Source organism: Podarcis filfolensis (assembly GCF_964270895.1).
Source record: "Podarcis filfolensis genome assembly, chromosome: 2".
Taxonomy (NCBI): Eukaryota; Metazoa; Chordata; class Lepidosauria; order Squamata; family Lacertidae; genus Podarcis; species Podarcis filfolensis.
Window position 1 is genome coordinate 83,625,612 of NC_139605.1, and position 16,871 is coordinate 83,642,482.

At 41.3% G+C, this 16,871-nt stretch overlaps 2 protein-coding genes across 5 annotated transcripts in view; both read right to left on the bottom strand.

Annotated features, from left to right (window-relative positions):
- Window positions 1–1,889: 1,889 nt before the first annotated feature.
- Window positions 1,890–6,672, bottom strand: MFSD6L (major facilitator superfamily domain containing 6 like). 4 transcript variants are annotated; one of them, XM_083597712.1, is made up of 2 exons: window positions 6,185–6,672; window positions 1,890–4,057 (listed from the first exon to the last, which is right to left on the bottom strand). In XM_083597712.1, the coding sequence occupies exons 1-2, from the start codon at window positions 6,652–6,654 to the stop codon at window positions 2,077–2,079; spliced, it is 2,451 nt and encodes an 816-aa protein (XP_083453838.1). In that variant the 5' UTR covers window positions 6,655–6,672; the 3' UTR covers window positions 1,890–2,076. The 4 variants fall into 4 exon arrangements, with proteins under 4 accessions (XP_083453838.1, XP_083453841.1, XP_083453839.1 ...); XM_083597715.1 differs by having other exon boundaries at window positions 6,375–6,481; XM_083597713.1 differs by having other exon boundaries at window positions 6,160–6,197.
- A 2,463-nt stretch (window positions 6,673–9,135) lies between these two features.
- Window positions 9,136–16,871, bottom strand: part of PIK3R6 (phosphoinositide-3-kinase regulatory subunit 6) — a 35,721-nt gene continuing 27,985 nt past the window's right edge. The window contains exons 20-22 of the mRNA XM_083597716.1: window positions 15,539–15,609; window positions 13,208–13,320; window positions 9,136–11,830 (exon numbers count right to left, since the gene is read on the bottom strand). Of these exons, the coding sequence (XP_083453842.1) occupies window positions 11,674–11,830; window positions 13,208–13,320; window positions 15,539–15,609 (341 nt within the window). The 3' untranslated portion in view covers window positions 9,136–11,673. The remainder of the gene's footprint in view (window positions 11,831–13,207; window positions 13,321–15,538; window positions 15,610–16,871) is intronic.

Below are 16,871 nucleotides of genomic sequence, written 5' to 3' on the forward strand. Positions count from 1 at the left end.
ACCATATTTTCGTAATACTGTTCTGCCTATCAGCCTCTGCTGAAGTGAAACTTGCTAGGGAAAATTACTACTACATCAAATACTTATTAAATAAAGTTCTCTGTAAGGACAGTTTATATTGTTAATTCTTGATACAAGTTGGTATTTACTTACAACACCACACACTTTTCCATACCCATAACTACCAATATGTAAACATAGGGTGTGGTCAATACTATTTTCTTAGCCAAAGGGCAACAACATTCAGAGCAACATGCCTAGCATTCATGCAAAACACATGAAAAGCCACTTGATAAATTCAGACAATTTAGACTATGGGAGTTTCATGACTTGAACTCCCAACATCTTTTTTCTTTTCAAAAAGCAGCTGGGCAAGGGACACCCTTTGCTCGTGTGGTGATTCACCAGTTTAATGTTCCTGCTTCATGAAGTTGCTATTAGCTGTGGAAGGGGAAAATTTGGGCATAAAACCTTTACCTGTAGATTGCCCTCTCCATGGCTATTACCACCTATAGAAAGATGATTTGTATCAAGGCTGTAGCATGAGGACAAGCTACTGCAGAACAGTAAAACATCCTATTCAAGCTTCCTCCCATCAAACGCAACTTGTTAGCACCAGCACAGTTTGCACTGGCGAAATGAAAGGAAATTTTCCAATAGCTTGAAATGTGTGACAATTTAAAGTAAAAGGTGGATTTCTCTGTAGTGTGCATTTGAAAGGCCACCTTCCAACTTCCCATGATGCTTCTAACATCCTTCTGAATCATGATTCCCCTATGAAATAAAGATATAGCTCTTCTCCAACACACACATATAAAGCTGAAAGTGTGTATTCTCTCAGGCGAACATGTGGGATTTGTAGCCCTCTGCATTGGTTAACTTGTTCCCTTGCCTGAGTAAACTGAATCAGTCAAACTAGATTATGGCTGAGGGCTGGATTCAACTAAACTGTTGCGCTAGAATGAGCCAACGCAATGAGTCCTGCTAGCACAATGGCTATTTCCCTCCCTCTTCTCCCTCTGTGCCTCCCCCTCATTGCCTCTGGGGAGGACTTAGGAGAGGGAGGATTGTTCCATCTGGCAAGCAGAAATGCTTATGCTGATGGAACAATTATAAGAGCTTGACACTGAATTCCTCTCACAGTGTTTAAGCAAAGCCCTATGAGTACTAAAAATGATTCTTAATATCCATCACCTAAGAGGGGCAAAGCCTTACATCCTAGAAACTTTGCTTCCTCATCCATTGGGTCTAATGTTAAGGGGCCCGGAGTTAACTTGTACAGCTCAGTATTTCCACATATGCTATTAATGCAGGATAGAAAGTAGACAAGAGATTTGTGAACTGCATGTGCATTCTAACCAATGTAGATTTTATATTCACATCACAGATGTGAGATGTTTAAAAAGAAATGTTTTTACTGTATGAAAGTTCCCAGTCAGGAGATGATATTCTGAAAGAATATTTTCTTTCAGAATAATACTGACCAAAGGAAGCCAGCAATAAAATCTACATAACCACTAGACAATTTTATTCCAGTATTGAGGCCCACTTATTTAAAGTGCTAGTTTCCAAAAAGATGTTGGATCCATAAAAATAAAGAATCAGCATCTTTGTTTCTACAGCAGTTTGTGCCCAATTGAGGACAAAATTGAAAGAAGAGACAGCATGTTATCTACTAGGAATTAACTAGTAGTGAAAAAAGATTAAATTGCTATGAATTACAACCTCCTATATGGCCAGCTGGGTCTCTAAAGATAACCAATTTTTGTCACTATTGAAGCTGAAAAACTATTAATTTCAGCAGAAACAAGTCAAAGTCCCATTTCCTTGGATCATGAAAACTTAAATCTTAGAAAAGCAAATAAAATGCTACAAGTTTTTGCAATAAATTAATCTTAGGAAAATAAAATCTTTATAAAATCTTTATAATTGCTTTCTTTATAAATATGTACATCATAAAATCCCACTGCTAGTAGAATGGCTTCTTACAGATTCCATGTGCATCATTTCTAATAGCATCACCCTATTCCTCCGAAGTCTGTTCTTTGCCTGACAGACCGATGAAATGCAAGACTTTTACCAATTCCTAGTGAAGTTCTCGTCTTTCATAGCTTTCACCAGCCAGTCCCTTTCTTTATCATCATCATCAGAGTCACTCATATCACTAGAATCTGCAGCTAGGAGTCGGGAATAATTAATTCTTTTTTGACGTGGCAACTTGGATTGGACAATCAAGAACAAGATTAACCACAGTATTAAAGTAATGGAACATGCCCGATAGAGCACTGCTAGGCCAAAGCTGTTCACAACAAACCCTCCTGCAAAACTTCCCAGACTGGCTCCACAGCCACAAGAGAGGCCCTGTAGGACAAGGTGGAGAGACCTTTCTGTGCCAGGAGTGGCAATGTCATCTGCCAGCATGTTCACAGCCCACCACAAGGCACCATTGCTGAAGGCACAGAAGATCTGGATTGGCAGCACAGACCAGGTGTTCCATAGGAAGGAATAGTAGAGCAGCTGTGCTGCAAGGCAGCTTAAACTCAAGGCAACTGTGCCACCAGCTGAGAGAGTCCTTAGTAACTTGCTTTTGAAGATGTAGAGCAGGATTTCGGCAATCAGTCCAATGGCCACTGAGAGACCCATGTATAATTCACTGCTGCCTTGGTCTTGCATTTGCCAGAAAAGAAAATTCTGCACAGTTGACCCAATGGCACCCGTGAGGAAGACGGTTACTGCACACAGGATGGTTCTGCCGTCGCTCCCAATCAGGTTTAAAGCTTTGACTGTTTTGTTTACATGTTCACTTTTTTTGGACACATGAATGGGAAAGAAGACACTGACAGCCAACGTTAAAGTCAGCAACATGGCATAGCCATAAAAATGCACTGCAAAACGTGGGATATTCGTGCTCAAGAAGCAGCTCAGCTGATCCACAAATATTGCTACACCACAGACACCCATAGATGCTCCTAAGTAACTCCAAATCCAAAGATTTCCATATTTGTCTGCTGCATCAACGAAATCAAGGTACTCATAGAGGCTGTCCTCAACCATCCATCCAAGAGGTGCAGCCAGGAGCTCCCAAAGAACAACAGCACCTAGCACCATAAGAAAGGCCTGGTGTTCACTGTCCAAGAAGTCAGTACCTTGTAGTAACCAAGAGCTCATATCCTGTGCTCTTTCCCAGCGACCTGACAAGTTTTTGAATATATATTGTGTCTTTTTAAGAGGTACAGGGGCTGTGTAAAATGAGAAGTTAGCATTTCTTTCTGAAGAGTCATTTTCCGCAAATTTTTCTTCAATATTCATATCAGCAGGTGGGCTACTAGTTGCCTTCACAGGCCTGTTTACAGTCAGTGTCTCCAACGTTTGTTCTCCTGGGGAAACTTCTTTCCCAGAAGTACCAGATATCACACCATACGGAACATCAGTGAATTCCTGGGTACTTGTATCACCATCGTTGACACCACTGTTGATCACAGAAGGGATATTAATAGTGGAATGAATTTTGAATGGTGCATTTGTTACTATTGGCTTTCCAGTAGTAATCAAGTCCTTAGAGATTATTCCAAATGATTCAGTAGAGAGTGTTTTGTCATCAGAGGCAGGGTTAACATTCATTGTACTTGGACTGTTCACATTTACATCAGACACCTGGTTTGCTGTCAGTAATTTATTTGGATGCTGGCTCACATTACAATACCTATAGACAATGTCCTTGCTCGGTGGTGGGACAAGAGTAAGAAGCAAACTTGCTCCAACTGAGCACAGTAGCGATCCGCTGATGAGAACTTTTCTCTTATTGTGAGTTTTTGCTAAATAGGAGCACAGTGGAGCCCAAAGAGAAGTGACTAAGTGCTTTAATCCTATTATAATCCCTACTAATGGTGCAGTCAGTCCAAGCTGCCGAAAGTACAGAGTTAAAAACGGAATTGCACACGCATTTCCTGCACCATAAAGAAAATGGAAGAGGCTAGCAAGAGTTAGTGCTTTGTTCACATCCCACTGGTTGTTTGTATTCATGGCTTCAGGTGTAGGCTTGGCTCCCAATTTTGTTCTGCAAATTAATAAAAGAAAAAGAAAGACTTGTCAGTATCGAATAACAAATTAGAAATGCCAACAAGGAACATTTTCACTTATTGTCAGCCACCTTGAAGTCTTGTTGTCAGCATGAGAACATTGTAAGAAAATGAAAACAAAAAATTCTTTTTCTAGCACTGCAAAAAGTTGTATTGGTAATCAAAGCAGAAGTGCAGTTACATATTTACAAACAAACAAACAAACAAACAAACCCTACAACAATAGTTACTGTGCTTGGTTTCAGCCATAGAAACATTCCATATCAGATGCAGCTTTTAGGAGGTCATGAAAAAAGCAAATTCAACCTGACTTGTACAAATCCTTCTTTACTTGCCAGAACAGATATTAGATTGCAATCTTATGCATGTTTACTATGTTTACCCATTTAACTCAGTGGGATTCGTTTCTGAGTAAAGTTTTTTTCTTCTTATTTTTGAATAATTTCTTACACTGATATTCCACTTTTCTTCTATCATGGCACCCAAGGCATGTGGTTCCCAGCAACCAGCTATACATGCACTGGCCAGACCAAGACCTGCTTAGCTTTAACAAACTGGTAGTCTCATGTGTATTCAGATCAAACCTTGGGATGTTTATGTGTATGCCGTTAGAGCCTTTACAGATTACTATGAGAAGCATTTTTTAAAGCTCTACCCTCATACTAAACCCTATCCAGTGCCAGTTGCATGATACCCCTTTCCTAAATAATGAAAGGACTTTTAAAAGGGTCTTGTACTTTATTAACTTTTTTAAAAAAGAAAAATCCAATGGGATTTAAGCAACTCACATACAAAATTGCAGCCCAAACCTTTTTTAAAATTCACAAAAGATTTAGCAAGCCTACCATAAAGCAGATTTTAAATCAAACATAATGGAGAGAGAGTGATGTCTTCGGTAATATGACTTGTGAAACCAACTTCCTGTTCTAATATGCAAATAAGGGATGAATCATACTTTTTCTAGAGACAAAATATTGCAGATCAAGTGCTGGGAAAATGCTATATCCTTACAATAGCTGTGTTTCCTTGAATAAAGTTCAACAAGTGAGGAAATGTGTGCATTTATGTTGTGTTATGAAATAAAACGACCAGAAAGACTCTTATAAATAAGAGTTCTCAAAGTATATAGCAGGGCATTGCTGAAGCTCATCTTCATAAAATCACTGATAGTCTACTACAGTGAATTTTGTGAGGATTCCCAGGTTCACTGGGCAGTGAGCAGCACCAAGTTATTATAGATAGCAAAAGGAACTGACTGAATGCCAGACACATAAAATAGGTCTCTATGTAAGGGGGTGTGTGGTGTAGTATTTCAAGGAACAGGAAACATTTGCTTTGGGTTGCTACCAGATTGCTACCAGTCTCTGTGTTATTTCAGAATGAGTCCAGGTGGGGTGGCATCATTTTCGCTTTATACTTCAGGTCTATGGGAAAATGGCAAAGACCAGCAGCACTGCCGTGCAACAGAGCAGAATGAAATCCAGGATTTTTAACTAGCCTTTAAAGAGAAAAGTGAAGGTGTTTTGTAGAAGCACGATGCACTGTGTGTAATTTTACTTGGCACGACCGCTCTGCCAACTGAAGCGGCTGTGTAAAATAAACAGGCAAAAACATGCTCTGCTGCTGACCATTAGTTTTCAGGGACCTGTTGTTACTCGACTGTCCATTAAAAGCGATAGAAGCGATACATGTTTGCCCGCAAAAGCATGGCTGCCTGCCAGCAAGGCCCTGGATCCCTCCCTCGCTTTTCCACACCGAGAACGTCGGAACAGTTCCTGAGGTGGCGGCCCGCCATCCCCTCACCTGCCACCCACACGGGCGACTACTTAAAAACAAGCCCGTCAGTCCCTGTGGGTAACGCTCTTCTTGGCCCCCCGTAGCCACTCATCCCCCCCCCCGGTTCAGTGGGGCGCAAGCTGCCCCCTGCCAACCCAGGCAGACACCCCGCCCACTCCTCCCCATAGCAAGTGGGGCCTGGGGAACTTCCCCAGCCTCCCACCCCTCTCCCCCCGCACCTCGCGCGGGTTGCCATGGCAACCGCCGCCAGCGCCCGCCCCTCTCGTGCCGAACTGCCTCTTACAATGCGCGCGCGGAGCCTCCCATACCTGAGAGGAGGGCGTGGGGGGCGCGGGGGCGGGGGAAGGCGAGACGCCGCTTCTTCCGTTGTTCCACGAGGACAGCGGCCTCGGCCTGCTGTCAGCGGGAAAGCAGTCTCGCGGCGCATGCGCCGCGGCGCACCTGTCCGCCGCGAGAGAGAGCGCGAGCGAGCTGCCCAAGCCCCGCCCTTCTCTTCACCTGCTGGCCTTGGCCCTACGGAGAACTCCCGAGGAGCCCCTCCCGGCTTCACTCGCTCGCTCGCTGCTCTCGATCTCCTCCTCGAGGGCGAAAGTGGGCTCGGCGGGGGCGCCTCAGGGGGGCGGGGCAAGCGGTTGCTAGGAAACGGCGGGTGGCCTTGGAGATGATGATGATGATGAGGGTGAATTCTTATCCTGTGCGGTTCGCACTTTGACATTTCCAAGCTGTTCCGGCGTTGTGGTGCAGGTCCATCATATGTCTTCTTAGAAGTGAGCCCCATTCACTTCAGTGGGACTTACTCCCAAGTAATTGGATATATAATAGGGCTTATTATATATATTTATATAAAATTTGTATAATATATATAGATAGATAGATAGATAGATATAGATATATATATATAAATTATTGATATATAATTGGATATATAATAGGATATATAATAGGACCCTTGGAGCAGTCCCTCTGGACTCTCCCACTCCTCGGTTTCTACTTCTAGCCATACCTGTTAGAATAGGTTTTTCTTCTCATGTTTTGTCCCTTATTCCAATATTCTGTTTCATGTTATTTATATCCCCCCACCCCACCCTTCAGCACACCATGTTCCCCAAGGAGCTAAAATTAAAAAGCCAAAAAACAACAACCCCACACTAGAGTCAATCAAATAATTAACCCAATTAAAATGAACAGTACATAAAACGACGGAGGCAGAGAAAATAACAGTGGGGAAGGTCACAGGGGTTTTAAAACATTGAGAAAAATAAAAAGTCTTCTCGCAGAAAATACAGTCTCTTCACCCCCTTTCAAAAGATGGGGACACCCAAATGTAGGATCTGCATCACTGGAACCCATATTCCTACGGGCCAGAGAATTGTGGGTGAAACAGCATTCCAGATAGTTTTGCTGGGATGCAAAACGAAGCTGTGTTTAATCCTGATTGTTTTCTTTCTCTTAAGCTCACCATGAATTCAAGGGACTTAAGTCTTTTTGTGGTTTTGCCTCTTGCTTCATTGATATAACTGTAGCAAATGGTGGTGCTTGGGACAAATCTTTTAAAAGCCAGATTTAGGATCAGCTACTAAGGGAACATAGGCCTTTCTATCAAAATGGTTTTTGTAATCCCAGGATAAAAGTTCCTAGAGCCCAAATAACATGGGGATTTATCCACAGACTAAACACAAGTAGCATTTGTTTTTCGTACCTGTTACTACAACTGGCCAAAAAATAAAAAATAAAAATCCTATAAATACCATGTGGCTGTATTACTTATACTGCATAATTATACGACTCTTCTTAGCTAAAGAAATTTATGTCATCTCCTTTGCAATGGAAATCTTTTCCAGGAAAGATCCATGCTGGATCCCCAAGTTGAGGTCCATTGACACTGATACTTACTACCATGTTATTTGCTGTCATTATGCTGATGAAAACCACCAAGACAACTGAATTTCTCTCATATATGAGTCATTTAAAATGTATTTTCAGAGTCTCTGGTTCTGCTGTCTACAAGTTGGCTTCCCTGTAATGAGAGGTATTCTTTTTCAAAGACAAATTAATTATTTACTGGTAAAGAATTGTACAGGTGGTTTGTCTTTAACTACCGGTAGGTTTTATTTGGTTTCCAGTTCAATCTACTTGGTATTTAAGTAGTCCTTGGTGAAACACATGAAAGTAAAGTGATACACAAATGGACTTCTCTGGAACAGTAGGTAAGAGTAAAGGAATAGTATAAAGTTTCAATGTACCTAGATTATTTTAATATCTCACTTATGTGGAATTACACTACAGTCACAAGCATATTTACTTGGAGGCAATAACTCCATTAAAACTAATGCTGACTTTTGAATAACTATTGTTAGGACTGGGGTGTAAAGCTACAAGGAATACAATTGGATAATCTTAAAAGATAAACCTTCTATTCAGTTTTGATGCTCTTTGACTAAATATATATTTGCCCTGCTTCAGCAGCGTTGCATCAGATACTCACAGATATATTTCAAATTTAATTGATATGGGAGCTGAAAGCAGTTCAGATCCAACCAGACACGGAACTTTTTAGCTCTTCAGGTGTTACTGTTTGCAAAGCCATATTGTTGTAGCCTGCCAATAGGTAAGAAGGAAAGTGGAACACTGTATCAGGATTACAGAAGACTTTGGGTTGAGCATAAAGCATCATTAAAAGATATAAAGAAACCACCCAACCCCTTTGTACCTTTGCAGTGTTGCTATGACTGCATGCTTAAAAGCTTTCAATTGAAATCATTCTTCTATACTCCGGAAGCAATCATATATAATGTCCCACTTGGGTTGGGGTGTCCCCCCCCCCTTTTTTGGAATATCGTCTCCAGAACTACAACATCCCTGTCCAACTTTCTACTGGAAACAATGGGTTTTCCTAACATTAGATGATTTATTGGAACTGAGGCTGCAATACCTGTTAAAACTGCAGTTACAAACACACATATATCCACTGTGTTGCACTTACAATACAGAGGTGCATATTGTACAGCTTATCACACAAATGAAGTGCCACTGTAGAAAACAGCATCTGTGGGACCTTTGGGTCTCCAGATGTTGTTGGACTAAAACTCCCATCATCCCTGGCCACTGACCAAAGGTTTTCCACACCATACAGTCTTGCAATGGAATCAGAATGTGCAATTGAACAGGGGACACAAAAATCATGTTGATATAACTAACCTAAGATACAGGATATCTTACTTCTGCTGCCAACTGTCAAATGAATACATGACATCAAACATCCTTGGAAGTTATTTAATGAAATTAAAGGATTCCACTTTTGAATATACAAAGTGTATTACATCTGTACAAATAATTTATAATTAATTTACATAATATACATTCTTAGTTAATACAGATATCTCCATTATAAAATTCAAAGCAATCCATCATATAATCTTCTGGTTTGTAAACATGTAGCCACAGCACCATACTTAAGAGAACCAATTAAAAAAATGCTTAAGACTGCAAACATTTTGAAATCTTTTCTTGCTTTTTTAAAGTCACTGTCCTTAACAACTCACGGGAGTATCACTAATACATGTGGTTCTATCAGCTGCTATTTGACCTACATTTTTATTATTTTTCCCTCTAGGAAATTTATCCTTCTTTCCACATTCTAGCATATGTCTACTCTTAGTGCCTTCTCCCCTTGCAATAAACCTTATGGCATTGTTTATCAATTACCATATTTTTCGCTCTATAAGACACACCAGACCACAAGACGCACCAAGTTTTTGGAGGAGGAAAACAAGAAAAAAAAATATTCTGAATCTCAGAAGCCACAACAGCAAGAGGGATCGCTGTGCAGTGAAAGCAGCAATCCCTCTTGCTGTTCTGGCTTCTGGGATAGCTGCGCAGCCTGCATTCGCTCCATAAGACGTACACACATTTCCCCTTGCTTTTTAGGAGGGAAAAAGTGAGTCTTATAGAGCAAAAAATACGGTACTTTAAAAGTCTTACATTCAGACATGAAGCAACTGAAGTAGAAACATACTGTTGTTTAGGCTGAGAATCAGGGGCGCTGCTAGAGGTGAACTCACAGAGCATAGACCCCAAATCTTGTCCTATGTGCTCTGAGTTTCTGGGTGGGTAATGAATTCAAGCAAAATGGTACATTGTGTGTTCTTTTTATTACTTATCCCCACCTACACCAGGGGGCGTCCTAATAATGTAAATCAAAACAATGCAAAGGTCCTGTCTTGTGCTGCACATGACATGCTTTGTGTCATTTCAGAAAATAAAATTTTATTTTACCGTTTAGCTTTTATTTTGAATAGAGGTTTAGGACCTCTTAATCTTGCCCAGGGCATGGGAGTAATAAATGAGGGTAAGTGAAGCGGATTTGACATGATTTCTACAAGATCTGTTGAGAGATTAATTTGGGGGTAAATGAATGGAAGAGGAGCTAATTTGGGGTGATCTGGGGGGGGGTGCAAATTAACTGAATAATTTATCTGGATGATTTGGAAGGGAAATGAATTGGCTTGCCTTCTGTGATATTTATATCATAAATCTGTGCTTTTACGTATAAATCTGCTATGCAAATTTGTTTCTATGGACCTCTGCCCCACACTTTTAAAGAACCTAGCAACACTTTTGCCGAAAAGTCCAAATGCCTTGCTGTGTAAGATCTAGAAGAGCATGATGTAAAAGAGTAAACTGTAGCAGCAAGCTAAGTTTCATGACACCTTGGAGTACAGCAAGTTTATCAATTTGTGCCCCCTTCTTTTGCATGTTTTAACACCTGGCTTTTAGATCTCCATTTCCATTTTACTATTTATATTGTATTTAGCTGCAATTTTATTGTGAACTGGGGAGGGACCAAATGACAAAATATAAATATTTTAATTAATAAATATATAAAAATACTGAAGGCAGGAAACAGCGTTGACCTGACTCTGCCACAGCAAGGCCCACTAACCTTCTTGTGCACCTGTACAGCACCACCACAAAGTCCTTCCTTCATGCCACCAGTGCTGGAGGTTTATTGCCTATGCTTCACTTCATGGCTAAAGCACTCTGCAAGATGGCAGGAGCCCAGTTCTCATGGGAAAACGCTTGACCTCTGTCTGCATAACATTTTGCCCTGCCTATGGTACATATTGTGTGCTATTCCACACAGTCACCACCACATATGTGCCTGTTCAAATGTCTCAATAGTCACTAGTATCCCCCCCCCCAATTCCTTTGATGGGTAGCATGTACACCCTTTATCCCAAGATTCTGCTAACAACAGCAACGAAAATTGCATGATGTTTCATTAAATCCAAATCCATAAATTCAGAACAGTTTCTTACCTGTCTGTGGTAGTTCTACAGAATAACCATATCTATACCACAGTCCAGCAACACCTGACTAAGCAGAGCTGTGATCACAACTAGGGTTCAAAGGAAAGTATATTTAGCATTAATTACCACCATTTCATTTGTTGTGTCCTGGTGAAACAAAACTATTCTCTCCTTGCCCAATGGAAGATGAATATAAGGAAAGCATGGCACTGAAGTCTGAAACTCTCATACTCTGTTTTGTTTTGTACATGCCCCCGCCACAGTTTTATCTGTGACTATTATAGAAGGACACAGCTTCTCTGTACTGGGCTGGGATTCATCTCCTGCTGCAGACCTGAGCTGTTGTTCTGGTCTCCTTGCTTGTTCTCCTTGTTGTTCGCCTTGCTTTTTCCTTTCTTCCGCAGACTGCTTCACTGTGGGAACACAATCACTAGATATTCCCTAATCAGACACAGTAAAAGATGAAATAGCTGTGGCTACCAGCTTTTTCACTGAACAATGCCTGCAAAAGTGTTGATGGGTAGCAATAAAGATTTAGGTAAGTATTTGGCCAGTCCCACATCTTCCTCTTCCTCAAGGCTAGACCGTCTGGTTCTTGTCTTTTGTAAGCAGTAGCTGGGTTCTAGGCATGGGAAAACTTCAATACTGCAAGAAAACAAAAGATGTTGTTCCATTAGCTAAATACGCAAGCTATTGGTCAGAATCTGATCTGGTGTTCACCCAATTCTGATATGAAGTTCTTTTATCTGGAAAACCTGTTTGTGGGTATTTGAACCTCAGGCAATGAGGTGCATATAATTTGCAAACCCTTTGCATATGTATTTTGAACGCACACCAATAATTGACATTATCAGCTGACAATTACTGAGGCTGATTAGTCTGAGAAGAATAGCATGGGTGGTGTGCAGCTAACACATCTGATTTCTGCTTGCACAATGGAACTCCCACCTTCCTGCACACCCCCTAAATCTATTCTAGGGGCGCCCCCAACCTGCAGGGCACACACAGGAGGTGGCGGTGGGGTCATTCAATCACACAAGTGTCAATCCTTGCTCTAATGGAATATGTTAGTTGAATATCACCCAGTACCTTTAAGGTGGCTAAAAATGCTATAATAGCTTTGTATGGCAAATTTAGGCTGTGACAAGGAGTGTGGTGTGTGTTAAAACAAGAACTCTTCAGTGCTGAATCCTGCAGTCCAGAGAGAAAAGGGTTAGGGGACTTCTGGCCCATGAGGCCATTTTCTCCAAATCTCACTCACTTGTTAGACAGCTGACATCACTAGGTGATGTCAGTTGATGGGTGAGCGGCGGGGTTCAATTCTGCTGACTGCTGCTACACCAGTGCTTTCCCTGCACTCATCAGCTGGTGAGTGGGAAGTTCAGTCCTGCTGGGTGCTACTTTCCCTCTAGGGAACATGCTGAGGAAGGAGACCACCACCCTCCAGACAACTTTGACAGTGAGCAAGACTATCACCATGCCCATCTATCAGGCACCTAATGTCATCATGGCATCAGACCATCGGCAGGTGGGTGGCCCCGTTCACCTGTCAAAGTTGATGCATGGGGTGCAGGGAAATAAAGCTCTGGTCCTCTGGTCCCCAAAGTTTCCCCACTACTGAGATAAAATATCTGCCCCAAACATCTAAATTTTACAGTGATGTATGCCCAAAAACCAACAGAGTTTTAAAATACCGCAAAGGACTAAAGGCTTGATTTGTCACCCAGTAGGTTACATCTAGCCACCATGGGTTAGTAACAAGATACATGTGGCCCTCAGAGTGATTTAAGTTGCATATCCCAATGTCAGACCATGACAAATAAAGCAGTATAAAACTGCTGAAATCTGAAAGACCAAAGTCCTCCACTGCTTCTGATCCATTTCAGTTTCCCTGGAGGCAGTTCTTGAGTTGACAGTGTTTATCAGTAGCACCCATGCCATCTTCAAGAACTGACTCTGAGGAATGGGGAAGGGACACCTGGGTGAAAAGTTAATAATATACAGTTTATTGGAGAGCCCTACCTGGTCACATTCTTGTAGAGTCTCCTAGAGTCCTTGTCTAGGCACACAGTGAAGGTCCTTTGTTCTGTGCTTCTGATTTTGATGTTGCGTGCTCGAATAGTGTTTGTCACTAACTGGAACAAAAATGCAACAAAATGCTCTGCTTAGCAGTGGTTGGGGTTTTTTTTAGTTAAGGCCAAATGCAAACAAGTGATGTAATACATGGTGTTACTGGATTAGCAAGTTTTTTGTTTTCTGTGGCATGAATCTCAAGTTTCTACCTTAGCAACAGAAAACAAAAACCGGCAATAGAATTATGCAAAGGGTGGGTAAGCACAGAACAAATCCTGCTCTAGAAAGCTGTCTCTCAGGGCACATCCAGACATGATTCAGAAGATCTGTGAATAGGATTTCCTGCCTTTAATAGCAATGTCAGCCTCAAGGGGAGCAGACTGGAGTGGGGCCGTGGCACTAGGGAAGGATGGGTTAACCCTTATCCCTGTGCTCTTTCCCACCACTCTCTCAAAGCTCCTATTTGCTACTTGGTGGAAAAAACATGCAGTTGTATCCAATGAAGTCATCCCATTAGTGCAAGGACCTCTGGCTGCACAGTGGGTCTTACTTTCCCTTTTCTCTCCTTGAGCCCCCTGCACCCCACCCAGATCTGTTCTGGAGGTTACCCCAACATTCCAGAGCAGATTTTTGGGCAGGGGGCACAGGGAGAGGAAGTTCTATTGCACAGGTCCTTGCACAACAGGACAACTTTGTTAGATCCAACTCATAAGTCTTCTGAAGTCCTCAGGTTGCATTACTGATATCAGTCCTTCTACAAGTTTAGCGAAGCATTTTTTTACAAAACATTAATTACCACGTTCAACAAACCAAAATGCAATGCCATTTATTTTCCGTGTCAGGTTCCGCAAAGCAATTCGCTACGCAAGCTCTGTACTGTGACAGATTATTTTGGTAAAATCTGTTTATAATCATGACTGTTGGGCATTTTACTGTTGCTCTTAGGTTCACCAATGAAAAAGATAATTATGTATTGCCAATAAACATTTAGAAACCTGCAAAGTGAGTGGTTACAAGATAGTGGCTTGGTTCCGACATTGACAAGAGTGGAAACTTAAATATTCACTGCTGGTGTAATCAGCCTATTTGATAAATTATGCAATGGAGAAATCATTGATAATTCATTTCTCACTTCAGATACTGATACTAATTGCAATGGAAATGCTGTTCCAACTGTGCATATAAGTTTTTTTATTCAAAAAATCTTCAGCTCAGTAGGAATTATTGATGGTGAAATGGGGGAGAAATCTGAAGTGAAAAGCACGTGTATGTGATGTATAAGCCTGAAATGGAACCCCTTTTTCCTTTCTTTCACAGGTGCAGCATAAAATTAATCTTTGAGGAATAAATGTAATTTAGAATCTAACATTTTGGATTACAAACCTAGTGACTTATATATCCTTCTGGAAAGGCAATGGATATTTCTTTGTCATTTCAATTTTAGCCATGTGAAATTGTAAAGAGCTACATATTGGAAGAATAGTGCCATGATGAAAAGAGGAAGAAAATATCTGTGCAACAGCATCACACCAAGGCTGACTATGCAATTGAAATTATGAAATGCTTGTTGAGCTGTTTGTCCTGTGGCAAAGCCACTTTGTGTTGCACATATCCTGTGATCTGAGATGTAGGTCAGCATCAGGCAGTCAATTTACTAAGGGGCTCATCAAAGAAGCTTAACAGTTTCCATTCCAAGTGCACACATGCCCTTGCAAGCCTGATTGCTTTCTAACCCAAAGGATTCATGTAACATTCTTTTCTGGGAAAGCAGGATTTGCATTCCTCACTGGGAAAGCACAAGGTTCAATAACCTAAGTAAACAGTTTGAAGGGATCCTGATTCAAGTAGCAGAGTGGCTTCAGCACCTGACATAGTGACATAGAACTGCTATGTGTGAAAGTTTCCGTCCCAAAAAAAACATACACAGGGTCTTTTTGGTTGGAATTTGAGATTTTAGCAAGATGTAGTTAATAAAGAAGCCCATGGAGACTCAGCAGACATGGTCAACAGAAGAATGAGGAAAGGAGGTTGTAATTTTTATGTTCAACTATGGTTATTCATTAATGGGTCTAGGGTAGCTGATTTTTGCTTCAGAAAAAATTTGGAGCAAACTTAACTTATACACTAGGTGGATTCATAAAGTTCCATTGAGGGTAACATTTTTTATGATTCTCTCCTACTTTGTATTGTAGAATAGGTGGAAAACCCTACATTTCCCCCCTGTAGATACTAAGCAGCACCACTAGGTTCCTAATTCTGAAGAATCAGAGTGTCACTTACAGAATATGATCGTCCTGAGAGGTTGGATACTTTTACAACTTCAGTAGTATTCACATTCAGGCACACCAGATCTGCAGAGTACAATGAAGAAAGATGGATGAATCAGTCATGACTTTCCCCCTTCTTTTTGCCTCGACTGAAGCATTTGCATGATCCCCTGCCATGTTTAGCACTGCCCCAAATTTCCTCCATGACTAACATTGTTCTATTCAGCAGTAGAAGAGAGCTCTAGAACACAGTCAGAACACTGTTTCTCCTACCCTGAGAAACGGCATGGAGAAGTTCACTCAGACTTTATAGTTCCTCTTTGTACCCCCTTCCTAGGACCTTTTAAGATACATGGGGGGCTGTGGGAGCAGGGTGGGGGGCTACACAATGAACATACAGCTACAATGAACATACTCTGTTTTTGTGGAACAGGCATAGGCAAACTCGGCCCTCCAGATGTTTTGGGACTACAACTCCCATCATCCCTAGCTAACAGGACCAGTGGTCAGGGATGATGGGAATTGTAGTCTCAAAAGTTTGCCTAAGCCTGTTGTGGAAGATCCAAGTGTTTCTTAAAGAAGGACTTTGAAGGATACATTGAAGGGATACAAACATTTCCCCGAGGTTCAAAATTGCTGGGGGAAATGTGTGTATTTGTTCCCCAGCTTAGCTCCTCCACTGCTGCATGGAAGGTGGTTGTATGAGTTTCATTGGCACCTATTGGGTGGTGCATGTAGCATCACAGATGATAACCAACACAAGTCCCACCATTCATTTATCATTTCTTTTTTAAAACTGTAATTTAGCAGCTGATTGCTCCCTCACAGGAACAGGGTGTCTACAAAACAGACAGGTGTCACATGATTCTGGAAACCTCACCAATTGTTTGTCCTACATAACATTTTGAGGACTGAGCCTGGGGTGGGGGGAACAAGCTTCATCAATTTGAAGCAGAAGGAGTTGTGCAGAGCACTGACTCATAGGGTATCTGCAACATCTTAAGGCACTCATTTCACAGAACATTTTTTAGCATAAGAAAACAACTGTTGGGTTCTTTGGGGGGGGACAGGCACCATGTGATTGCTTAAATGTGTCTCTCCCAAACCAATTTGCTGCATTCTGGGGGTCCTGTTTGTTTCTCTTATTTGATTACTAGCAGCCTCATACCTAGCGTTGCTAAGGAAATCTAAGAAACCAAAATATCAGTAGAGTTTTGAAAGTTTCAGTCCACCATCTTGGTGCAAAATGGTATCCAACTGTTTCAAAACATAGACAAAAACCTGTTGTTTGATCTCAGGATCCATCATGCATACTTTGGTTACAATATTGTAAGAAGAGTCCAAAT

Coding starts and splice junctions, on each gene's coding strand:
- MFSD6L (XM_083597712.1), bottom strand. CDS start 6,654: ATGGGGCTCACTTCTAAGAAGACATATGATGGACCTGCACCACAACGC. Junction 4,058..6,184: donor CCCCCACGCCCTCCTCTCAG/GTATGGGAGGCT, acceptor ATTAATTTGCAG/AACAAAATTGGGAGCCAAGC.